Consider the following 12856-nt stretch of genomic DNA (forward strand, 5'->3'; position numbering starts at 1 on the left):
CACTGATTGCAGAGAGCACTGATCTGAATTTTAGACAACATGCCTCTCAGGCTCCGACTTTTAATTCCAAGAAACAATTTTATGGTATTTCCCCTTTGTCCTTTCTCAAGACAGCATCAAGTTCCATGAATTTTCCAGGATCAACGAAACAAGTTTTCTTTCCTCTTGCCAAGCGTATTTTATAGAAATACTTCCTTAAGACCTTTCAATTCCATCTCAACAGAAGATAAATGTTTTCCAGAACATAACAAGACATATGAGGGTCTGAGGGAAGGTCATCTGCTGAAGCCACTAAGAATGATGATACCCATCACAGAAACTCAAAAGGGATACTTCTTGGGCCCCAAGACAAACATATTTTGGGGTCATATTTTCCACCTGTTCCTCTTCAACTACTCTTTGCTCTTCTCCTTAATGGTATGTTTCGAGGGCATTCCCATTAGTATGAGCTCCAAAGGCCTATCTCTGCACTGCTGTCAGCCTCTGCATACCAGATACTGACTGAAACACCACCTACTCCTTCAGTTCAGTTCAGTCTCTCAGTCATGTCCAACTCTTTGTGACCCCAAGGACTGCAGCATGCCAAGCCTCCCTGTCCTACACCAACTCCTGGAGCTTGCTTAAACTCATGTCCATCTAGTCGGTTATGCTTTCCAACCATCTCATCCTATGTTTTCCCCTTCTCGTCCTGCCTTCAATCTTTCCCAGCATCAGGTTTTTTTCCAGTGAGTCAGTTCTTTGCAACAGGTGGCCAAAGTATTAGAGTTGCAGCTTCAGCATCAGTCCTTCCAATGAATATTCAGGACTGATTTCAGGAAATCAGTTGGATCTGATTGGTTGAATATGACTGGTTGGATCTCTTTGCAGTCCATGGGACTCTCAAGAGTCTTCTCCAGCACCACAGTTCAAAAGCATCAATTCTTTGGCACTCAGATTTCTTTATAGTCCAACTCCATGCATGACTACTGGAAAAACCATACTCCTTGCTCCTGTAGTATTTTGAAGCATGTCCTAGACCTCACATCATGGGATGTCTATATCTATATGTATTTCTAAAAGTTAAATATCCATGCTTTTAAACCTTATAATACCTTACCTCTTAGAAGGCTTCTTTGGTGGCTCAATGATAAAGAACCCACCTGTCGTTGCAAAAGATGTGGGTTTGATCCCTTGGTCGGGAAGACCCCTAGAGAAGGAAATGGCAGCCAACTCCAGTATTTTTGCCTGGAAAATACCAAGGACAGAGGATAGTCCTTGGTTTAGGACAGAGACTATACCAAGACAGGCTATAGTCTATGGAGCTGCAAAGAGTTGGACATGACTTAGCTACTAAACAAAAACAACAGACCTCTTAGAAGAAGTGCTAAATCTAGTAAAATCTTATATAGCTAGTGCCTGCACAATGTCAAGGCAAGACTTTGGAGGAATGGATATGAAACAAATTCTGTCCTTCGTTTTAGTAAGGAATCTGTAATGACATTCCTAGGGCTTCCCCAGTGGCTCTGATGGTAAAGAATCTGCCTGCAATGTGGGAAACCTGGGTTTGTTCCCTGGGTCAGGAAGATCCCCTGAAGGAGGGCATGGCAACCCACTCTAGTATTCTGCCTGGAGAATCCCTATGGACAGAGGAGCCTGGCGGGCTACAATCCATGGGGTCTCTAAGAGTCAGACATGACTGAGCGACTAAGCACAGCACATTGACATTCCTAAACAAAATAAGTGAAGGTAAAGTAGAAAATATTTCCAGGAGCAGCTATTAAAAACTTACAGAGGTACCTCTTTAATGATATAAAGAAAGGAATTCTGGGTACCATAGGGGTGTCTTGGAGTAGGAAATGGCGACCCACTCCAGTATTGTTGCCTGGAAAATTCTATGAACAGAGAAGACTTGTGGGATACAATCCCATAGGGTTGCAAAGAGCAACTGAGCATAGGGGTGTCTATTTATATCTACATAGAAGTATCATTAGAGAGAGATTGACTATCAATGTGAGGGATACTAGAACTTAAGATTTCAGAAGAGTACTTTTAGATGTTAATAATACATGGTCTGGAATGAATCTGTGTTAGTGGATTGTTCAAGTATAATGAAGATGAAGGGAGCTGAAACTAAGAAAGAAAATCCTATACTTTTTTACCTCGTATTTTCAGTTTTAAAAACTTAAAAAAAGAACCACTTCATCAGCTCTTTTCATGTGAAGTTTGAAAAGTGTTCTTCAGCTAATTTTGGTAGTTCCTCCTAGAAAGCAGGCTTACTTATATCAGTGATGCTCACTTGAAATCATTAAGTCTAATTCCCTCACATAGCCTACATGTATATTCAGAATAAATATAGGTATTTTAAATTTAACAAAGTAAGTCAATAGAGACTAAAATATACAAACATAAAGCCTGTTGAGAAAAAATTAAATAAGACAATTCAAGGTTAAGTTCCACTCTTGTTGCCATACAAGTTATTGTTACCACAGCAACCATAACAGTCTTATAAAAACACAAGTGATTTTTTTTATCACTTTAAAATATCATGTTATTACTCTCTGTAATAGTTTTCTATCTTACTCAGAATAAAATCTTTGCCATGGCCTGTAAGACCCTGCATGGTCTGACCCCTGCCAGTCCATCAAGCCTTATTTCCTATGGTTCTTTCCCAGGTTTCTGTGCTCTAGCAGGTCTGACTAACTTTTCCATTCTTTGAACATGTCAAACTTGTTTCCAACTCATGGCTTTTTCCTTTGCTGTTTCTCATCTTGAAAGGCTCTTTTATCTTTCTAGGATGGGCTCTTGCTCTCCATTTAGGTCTCAGCTGAAAAAAATCTTACCTGACAATTACATCTTCATCCCACCCCCAGCACATACTGTCTATCCAATTATCTTGTTTTAGTCTTGGTATTTATCACTAAAAACCCTTACTTGTTGTTTGTTAATTCTCTTCTCCCTGTTCCCATGAGAGCAGAGTTGCTATCTGTATGTCACACCCTTGTTTCCCCAGAGACTAGAACAATTTTTCCTGGTACATAATAGCATTGAATATATATTTGTTTTGCTGTTGAAAGAAATAAATACCCTGGGAAATGAAAGTTCAAGGAGAGAGTTCTAAATAGCTTTCCTAGAATGGGTAGGGGGCTGCTTTTGCTGCTAAGTCACTATAGGGGGAAAGGGGATAACTAGTAAAATCTCCTTTGATTATTTTTTATGAATCTAAGAAGACTCATTTTTAAAATGTTTAAAAGACAGAAAAAAGACATACTACCTAATTGTGAAAATTCAAAAGAACCGCTCCCCGACACACACACATTAATAGAGACTAAGGAGATGAAACTGGTGATGTTGAAACTCAGTTTTCTATCTTTCCCTAATACCTGGACTTGTCTACTCATATCTACTTTTTTCTTTTTAACACAGGGACTAAATTTTTTATAAAACAGACTCTTTGCATACTGTCAGAGTATGCTCCGCAAAGACTACCTGCATCAGAATCGTATTAAGTGCTTGTTAATGCAGATCCCTGTGCCTTGTTTAGAATTGGGATCCAGGAATCTGCTGGCTACAGCAAGTTCTACAAGTGAATATTTTATGTCCCTGAAGCTTTAGAACCCTCACCTCTTGACCCACTCTTGAGGAGTGTAAGACCATCTGTCATAACAACTGTGAATGAGAGCTACACAGATTGCTTGGACAATGAAATGGGAGTAGTTGTTGTTGTTTTTTCTTTTTTTCTGCTGAATCAGGGTAGCTCCCTTATTCCCTTCCTTCCTTGGTATCTACTAAAACTGAAAGTGGTAACTTCAGTTTAGGTTCCTTACAATTTTCATAGTCTTGCTATGCGTGTGTGCCTGTATACTCAGTCGTGTCTGATTCTTTGCAGTCCTGCGGACTGCAGCCCACCAAACTCTTCTGTCCATGGAATTTCCTACTCCAGGAGATCTTCCGAATCCAGGGATAAAATCCAAGTCTCCTGCATTGTTAGGAGGATTCTTTACCACTGCACCACCTAGGAAGCCCATACATACTCAGACTCAAAACAGATTTTGGTTGCAAAGAAGGAGCTGTTTCTCTGCCCCCAAAATGGTAGACTTAACATTACTCTATTACTATTATTTCCCTTTAATCTCTGCCTTGGTCTTTCTCATCCTGTGATTTCCCTTATTTCAAATCCCTTTCTGCTTTACTGTAAGAGAAAGAGCTCAGGGAATGATGAGACTATTAGCTTATTGAAGAGTATGTCTGTGCTACTTTGGAACAGTTAACACAGTATCATGGCAAGCAGAATATAACAGGAGTGACTCTCTTCACACATGTATTTTATATGATTTAAATAAAATTTCAGAAGACACAAAGGAAAGTATGTTTGCCATCTGAAACTATGGCTTCAAAACCTGGCCTCCTCTTGTAGAGGTATATTATTATGTTTTATTCCCAAACCCCATAGTTATGAAAGGCTTCATTTCTTCTAAAGCCATAACTTGTGTAATTTGTTGCTTTTGTAATTCATTGCTGATTTTTCTCTATTTTATCTACCAGCAAACACTATAGAAATGCTCTGAAGTAACTTTGTAGTCAGTCTTGTTGCTTTGTTGTTTTGACATTTCTCCCTTTTAGTCTTCCAACTGGCAGAATTTTAACTTTTTCATTATTGTATAGTTATTTAGTTATAGTTTATCTCATTATTTTTCCTCTTTTTATCCACTACCATTGTCTGTCCTTTAAACACAAAACTTTCCTTTTATATGACCTCAGGTCCCTTTTCAGTTTTGAATTTTCTTTGTCCTGTAGGGTCTTAAATATTCCAGAAATTAATCTCTCTCTTTATCATACTTTTCTGTCTTTTCTGATATGGAAATAGGCAAAACTTAAATTCCTTGACACTTAACTAAAGCTGCTCTTTAAGCTTTTTTCTGCCTATTTTATCTTCTCTACAATACTTTTTACTGTATGGAATTATTTGCTTTTAAAATAATCATCTGTCTAGTCTATCACCACCACCACCACTGGAATGTAAGTTTTCTGAAGGCAGAGACTCTATCATAGACTTTATTGTAGTCCAGCACCTAGAAAGGTGTTTTTGGCTACTGATTCACTGTCTATACAAAGAAAGATTAAAGCTAAATGTAGAACTCAATGTACATATTTGGAATTGTTGTTTTCTTTATCATAACTGGAATTATCTTTTTATAAATTGCTTTTTTAATCTGTCATACATTTTGAAGCATGGCAGTCATATGAGAGTGTACATCAGTATATATACATTACACATATACATACTACATTGTATACTGTTTTCAATATTCTATACATGACAGATGTTATACTTTTTTACTGGAGATTCCCATCAGATAAGTTAATGTGATCAGTTTTTTGAATAATTACCTTTAAAACATGTGGCTTTTTACTTCTTTCTAAAATGACACTTCGAGATTGAAAATATCATTTAAGAATTAAAAGAGCATACCTCTTACTGAAACTTGAATTTTTTCCAAAAGGAAAAATCTTGTTAAAAAATCTTGTCTTTATCCAGAAGCCAAGGAAGAAAGCTATGGAAAGTTCTAGCAACAGTGATAGTGATTCAGGCACATCATCAGACACGTCAAGTGAAGGTATTAGTAGTAGTGATTCGGATGACCTAGAGGAAGATGAAGAAGAAGATCAAAGTATTGAAGAAAGTGAAGATGATGATTCTGATTCAGAGACTGAAGCACAGCAGAAAAGTAACAACCAGGTAGGTATAAATCGTTTCATTGGGTGGTATCTGCACATTATTCATATTTAGGAATTAACTGGCTTATCTTAACTCTCAAAGTCCATATAGTTTAAAGTTTATCATTGCCTTTAGTTCTTCCTTTTGCACAAGAATAAAAGGAGATAGAGAAACATTTTTAAAGGGACATTTTGTGAATTTAGTGAGCTTTATATATTTATCAATTATTGGAAACACTTTTTTAAGGTACCTGTTTTCTCCCCCATGATTTACTGCTTGATTTTCTTTGTTTTAACAGATGTTAAAAAGTTGCCTTTTAATTTGTATTTACAGGTGCTATTACATGGTGTTTCAGACCCAAAAGCAGAAGGACAGAAAGCAACTGAAAAAGCCCAGGAAAAAAGAATTCACCAGCCATTACCTCTTGTGTCTGAATCCCAGACTCACTCATCATTCCAATCCCAGCAGAAGCAGCCTCAGGTTTTGTCACAGCAGCTTCCATTTATTTTCCAAAGCTCTCAGGCAAAGGAGGAATCTGTGAACAAACACACAAGTGTAATACAGTCTACGGGATTGGTGTCCAATGTGAAACCTTTATCTTTGGTAAATCAAGCCAAAAAGGAAACTTACATGAAACTCATAGTTCCTTCTCCTGATGTACTTAAAGCAGGAAATAAAAATACCTCTGAAGAATCTAGTTCTTTGACCAGTGAATTGCGTTCCAAACGGGTGAGTTAAAAATAATTTATAGAAGAATTTTATTATTAGACAAAGAGCTCTTATATAGTCTTACAATGTTTAAGTTTAAACTGAATTCTACTCTTAAATTTATACTTTCTTAGTCACCAGGAATAGAATATTCACACCAGAAAACTAAATTTCTGTGATTTTATATTTACCTACACACCTGTTTAATATACTTTTGGAAACGCAATCTTGTCATCTTTTCTTAGGCTTAATAATTTAGCAGTAAGAGAATAAATATATTTGCATTGGACACTTCACAGTTACTTTTGTTTAGAATCAATTTCTTTTTTTCCTAATATTAGTATATTCTTTTTTAAAGAAATGAACTCTTGAATAATTTACCTCTATAGTCCTGTAATTTATCAATTTTAAGCAAAAAAATCCTTTCTAAGAATTGTTTTCCTTTACCATTCTTAATGAATTATACAAAACACAAAATATTTTGAGTAAATTTACTTACACAAACACCAGAACCACTCATCAGAAAACTTTTTTCGTATTTATTTTCTTGCTGTTAATTTTATATTATTGTATAGTCTACAGTCATATGTTCAGAAGAATTCTAGTAATTAAATGACCAGTGCTTTTTATTCTTGAACTCACCCAGACTGGAGAAAAAATATTCTGTTTGAACACAGTCGCCTGACTTTTGTTTATAAAAACCATCATTAGGCATCCTAATCATTGGAAAAGACTTACTGTTTTGCCAACCATTCATTATTTTAAGTGCTGCATATGTATTTAGTTATTGGATAACGACATCTGTAATGCCACTAATAATATCATGTACATATTCATATGATCAAATTGAGATTCATATGACTTAACTCACCCAAGGTCACATGCTGGTTGGTGATGGAGCTGGAATTCAAACTTAGATTCTATAACACTAGAGTCCTTGTTCTTAATCACTATGATATGCTGCCTTTCTTTCTCCAAAAAAAAAAAACCACAATGTCCTTGTCCATTGACTATTTTCTAAATTAATTTTTATTGGAGTATATAGTTGATTTATAATGTTGTGTTGATTTCTGCTGTACAACAAAGTAAATCAGCTATACGTATACATCTCTCTCCTCTTTTTTGGATTTTCTTCCCATTTAGGTCACCACAGAGTTTGTAAAGTTCCCTGTGCCGTACAGTAGGTTCTCATTAGTTATCTATTTTATACATAGTAATATATACATGTCAATCCCAATCTCCCAGTTCATCCCACCTGCCCTCCCCCCATGGTATCCATATGTCTTTAACAGTGAAGAATTTGACGTGAAAGTGAAAGTTGCTCAGTCGTGTCTGACTCTTTGCGACCCCATGGACTATACAATCCATGGAATTCTCTAGGCCAGATTACTGGAGTGGGTTTACCAGCTGAGCCACAAGGGAAGCCCAGGAATACTGGAGTGGGTAGCCTATCCCTTCTCCAGCGGATCTTCCCAACCTAGTAATCGAACCAGGGTCTCCTGCATTGCTGGCAGATTCTTTATCCAACTAAGCTATCAGGGAAGAATTTAAGAACAAAGTCAAAGAAAAGTGAGGAAATCAGAGCTCTTTTGAGAATCTAAATGAGTAGTTCTCAAGCCCAAGTGTACATTAAAATCACCTGGAAAACTTTAAAAAAGAACTAACCATTTCAGAACAATTTAAAATCAGAATCTTTTGTGTTGAGATTGAGATATTGCATGTCTAAAAAGCATCCCAAGTATTTCAGATGTGCAACCAAATTTGAGAACCACTAATCTAAATGGAATGACGAGTGGTTTCATAATATCACACATATGACAACTTGTAATGGACTGGTCAATTGTTAGGAGTTATTGGCATCACATTATTGACTCTCTTTGAAAAGTTAAGCAAATTAAAAATTACTTTGCATTGGTTACTTTAATTTTTTCATGAATATATATTCCACTTTAAGATAAATTAATTTACAGAGCAACACCAATAGTTACTTGCATTTTGAAAGTTTTCTTAATTTTTTAAGAGTTTCTTAAATTCCTATTTAAAGATTTGTATGTGACATCTATTAGAAAGTCATTTATTAAACATTTGCTTTATAAATGTAGTCAAGCGAGGCTTTCTACCCATGTGATCTTATGTAATCCTTACAAAATTGTGTGAGGTAAAGAAACTAAGGCTCAGAGAGGTTAAGTCACTTTTCAAGATCATATTACAAGTTACGAGAAAATAGATTTTTAAACCAAGATCATTCTGATTTCAAAGCCCATAATAAAGGTGAAATAATTTGGTGTTTATGAAATGTTATGGTAGTTAGTGGGAAATATTTTATGTGACTGCACATTCACAGTAGATTCAACTGTGAATGACTTTATCTATTTATTGGTATCTAGAATTGAGAAGGCAATGGCACCCCACTCCAGTACTCTTGCCTGGGAAACCCCATGGACGGAGGAGCCTGGTAGGCTGCAGCCCATGGGGTCGCGAAGAGTCAGACATGACTGACCGACTTCACTTTCACTTTTCACTTTTCATGCACTGGAGAAGGAAATGACAACCCACTCCAATATTCTTGCCTGGAGAATCCCAGAGACGAAGGAGCCTGGTGGGCTGCCGTCTATGTGGTCGCACAGAGTCGGACACGACTGAAGCGACTTAGCAGCAGAATTGAGTTAAGGGCTTACCAAGGGGCACTAGTAGTAAAGAACCTGCCTGGCAATGGAGGAGGCATAAGAAACACTGGTTCAATCCCTGGGTCAGGAAGATCCCCTGGAGAAGGGCATGGCGACCCACTCATGTATTCTTGCCTATTAATCCCATGGACAGAGGAGTCTGGCAGGCTATAGTCCATAGGGTCAGAAAGAGTTGGACATGACTAAAGCAACTTAGCAGGCAGAAGGCAGGCATTGAGTTAAAGGATATTTTTATAAATACTTCTCTTACATCAGCCTTCCTTCTTTACATTACAGTCTAATATATTTAGAATTTTGCTTGATTTCTTATGACAGTTTCCATTATTTCACTCTTCCTTCTATGTATCTGCTTTCCACACTAGTCGATGATTTTCTTCAGTGTTATTTAATTATTGGATCCTTTCAAACCTTATACTTTAGACATTTAATTTAAGTCAGTATACATTAATTGTAGTAAAGACCAGAATTTTTGCCTAGATTTTTTGTGGTCTCCAGAGAGTCAGGTAAAGACTAGGGGAACAAGAGCTTTGAGGTAGGACAAAGCTTTGCACCTCTTTCTTCTCATACTTTGATCACCCAAGGGCTATCTTGAAGTAGCTACCATACAGGTCTCATTTTTCTCCCTTCCTACTTTATGTCCCACCCCTAATATCAAAAAGGATAGCACATTTGCTGTAAAAGAGTAACTGATGCTAGTATTGGGATAAACTACAGTCATTTTGGGTTATTTTAGAACACCTTCAGATGTCAATATATAAGAAGTAATTCTTCAGAGTTATAGAATGAGAAGCAATTTCAGAAAATTAAAATATGAAACATAAAACTAAAGGGAAAGTTTTTGATTTTTATGACTCTTGATCCTATATATTTGGAAGGAATATTAACTGCCTGTTAAAAATATTAACTGCCTATTAGAATACAAAATGATGTGACAAAATTTTGTTCCAAGAGATGAAAATACACTAAAGTTTTCTGCTGAAAATTTAAATCAGTGTATGTATAAAATATGAAATATTGAGTACATTATATATATACTCATATACTATGCAATATTTATGTTTCATATAAATATTAAATAAAATTAAGTATATTAAAATATTTTATGTGAAAGTTTGCTATAAAATTCTTTTTAAAAAGATAAACAATTATGTAGTATAATATTTTATATTTTATTCACTGAATAAATACCAATTAAGCATTTTCTCTTTGTGAAGCATTGCCTTATGTACAAATATTATATTTCAGTCTTTGTTTACAAAGAGTTAACTTAATTTTCTAAACAAATACTGTTAAGTTAAATACGATAAAAAAGTTTATATGGGAATTGCTTACTGCTTATTAGTACTGGTACTTTAAAATATTTAATAAGTCATTCTGTGTGGCATTCCATCTCCATTTATATTTATGAAATAACCCACCACAAGTCTTTGCTGACTTGTGTATTAAGAGTCCAGGTCCAGTGCTGACAATACTGTTGGTTTTAATTTCAAGGCAACCATTTTCACTGCAGAATTTTACCTTTCAAAATTTAACTTCTATTTCTATCAACTTCAGATATTTTAATCATTCTACTTCAGTTTTCTTTTTTATATTTTAGTTATACAAGTTTAATGAAATTCATATGATGTTATTCTTTTCATGAAGATTCTGTTAGTCAAATAAATTTTTGTTGCTGTTTACAGATGTAAATTTTATGGTTTAATGGTTTACAAATGAATTTTTCCCAAAAAAGCATAATTTTTTCTAAACTGTTTTCTACGTTCTTTCCAATGCTAATGTGCTAAAGACACTCCAAAGCAGATTCCACAGAACATTAAGCCAGCCTTTCTACTAACTTCAAATCGTGGTTACTGTAGAAAACTACAGGATAGACTATAAGTGGGGACATAAAAGAGCTCAAGGATAGGAGAGATGAGTGCTTTAGGCTGGGACAAATATAGGAAGTGTCTTGAGTTGGATTTTGAATAACGAACAGGATTTCATCAGCTTGAAATGTATCAGAGGAAGACATTTTATGCAAGGAAAATGATTATAACAGAATGTAGAGGTGATGAAAGTACTGTATGACATGCACTGGGCATGGCCAATAGTCCAGTTGGACTACAGAGGTATGTTAGTGTCTACTTGAAAAGTAATTTGAATATCAGATATAAGTGTTTAAGGTTTATAAAGTTGGCAGTGGAGGAAGAGGCACTAAAGGTTTTGACCAAAGAGCTAATATAAAATATAGCTTATTTTATGAGAAAATTGCCCTTGACATATGCATATATTGGGAGTTGGGTAGGAAGAAGTGATAATATGGCTTAAATTTGAGCAGTATTTCAATGAAAGAATCCAAAACACATAGTATTAATGTGGCTGACTTGAAAAAAAGAAAAGTAAAGGTGTTTTTATGGTTTCAAGTTTGGGTCATTGAAAAAAATGGGAACTGCAGTAATAAGAGGGGAGAGCAGTAAGGAAACACATATTTTGAAGGGGAAAGACTTACTAAATTTTTAAATATATTATGTCTAGCCAACGTTCAGCAATCAACTAGTCATCACTTCTACTACATTTATAGCACTTAAATATCATGATTTAAATTTGTATATGATTAGTTGTTGTCAGATACAGAAGGCAAATAAAAGTAGTCTTTATTCTTATGATACATTATTGTTTTGTATTCTACTTTATGTTTCAACAGGAACAATATAAACAGACATTCCCAGCTCAGTTAAAGAAACAGGAGTCATCTAAGAGCCTGAAGAAGGTTATTGCAGCTTTGTCAAATCCAAAACCAACCTCTAGTTCACCAGCGCATCCAAAACAAACATTAGAAAACAGCAACCTTAGTCCATTCTTGACAAATGCACTTTTAGGTAATCACCAACCAAATGGAGTTATTCAAAGTGTCATTCAAGAAGCTCCTCTGGCACTTACTACCAAAACTAAAATGCAGAGTAAGATTAATGAAAACATTGCTACTGCAAGTAGCACCCCTTTTTCCTCACCTGTAAATCTGAGTACAAGTGGAAGAAGAACCTCTGGCAATCAGACAACTGTCATACCCTCTCCCTCTCCCATACTGCATAGTCAAGGGAAGGAAAAAGCAGTTAGCAACAATGTAAACACAGTAAAAACACAGCATCACTCTCATCCTGCAAAATCTTTAGTGGAACAGTTTAGAGCAACAGATTCAGACATTCTTAGTAGCAAAGATTCTGAAGATTCCAATGAGGATGAAGAGGAAGATGATGAAGAAGATGAGGAAGATGATGAAGATGATGACTCTGATGACAGCCAATCAGGTTGTTTTCTACTCTTAAGTTTAAAGTGTTTCTCTAAATGCTATGTGAACCAAAACATTTTAAAGAGGTTCTTCAAATCCACAGATTTGAAATTGTTGTCATTCACTGTTTCATGCAGCTCTGTGCCTTTCTATACTGAGTGGTAAAGTAAAGGAATAATTGAGATTGAAAATCCTAAATTAAGTTCTCAGCTTATTCATTTAACAGTAAACAAATAACTTTAAAATGAATATAAGTAATTCATGAATTAAGAACTTGAGGAACTTGCTTAATTTCCATTTAATTCATGACCACTCATTTGTCCTTTCTTTTTCATCTCTTCTGCTACTTGTTAAATTGTGTCACTGGATATTTTGAAGAAAGGCAAAATTTTACTCAGTCATTCAGAAAATACCAAAGAGCCTAAATCTCTATGAATATTTTTTAGCAACACAGAATTTATTTAGTAACATATAGAGTACCCCCTGATTTTATTTCTT

General features: G+C 35.4%; 1 protein-coding gene across 8 annotated transcripts in view; it reads left to right on the forward strand.

Moving 5' to 3' along the window:
• BAZ2B (bromodomain adjacent to zinc finger domain 2B) overlaps nt 1–12856 on the forward strand; it is a 414086-nt gene that overhangs the window by 283444 nt on the left and 117786 nt on the right. For all 8 annotated transcript variants that reach the window (XM_081582778.1, XM_081582779.1, XM_081582781.1 and 5 more), the window contains exons 9-11: nt 5516–5716; nt 6029–6424; nt 11774–12377. In XM_081582778.1, the coding sequence (XP_081438904.1) occupies nt 5516–5716; nt 6029–6424; nt 11774–12377 (1201 nt within the window). The remainder of the gene's footprint in view (nt 1–5515; nt 5717–6028; nt 6425–11773; nt 12378–12856) is intronic.

The sequence above is a fragment of the Giraffa tippelskirchi genome, chromosome 3 (assembly GCF_054371585.1).
Source record: "Giraffa tippelskirchi isolate mGirTip1 chromosome 3, T2T-mGirTip1v1.2.pri, whole genome shotgun sequence".
NCBI classification, from domain to species: Eukaryota; Metazoa; Chordata; class Mammalia; order Artiodactyla; family Giraffidae; genus Giraffa; species Giraffa tippelskirchi.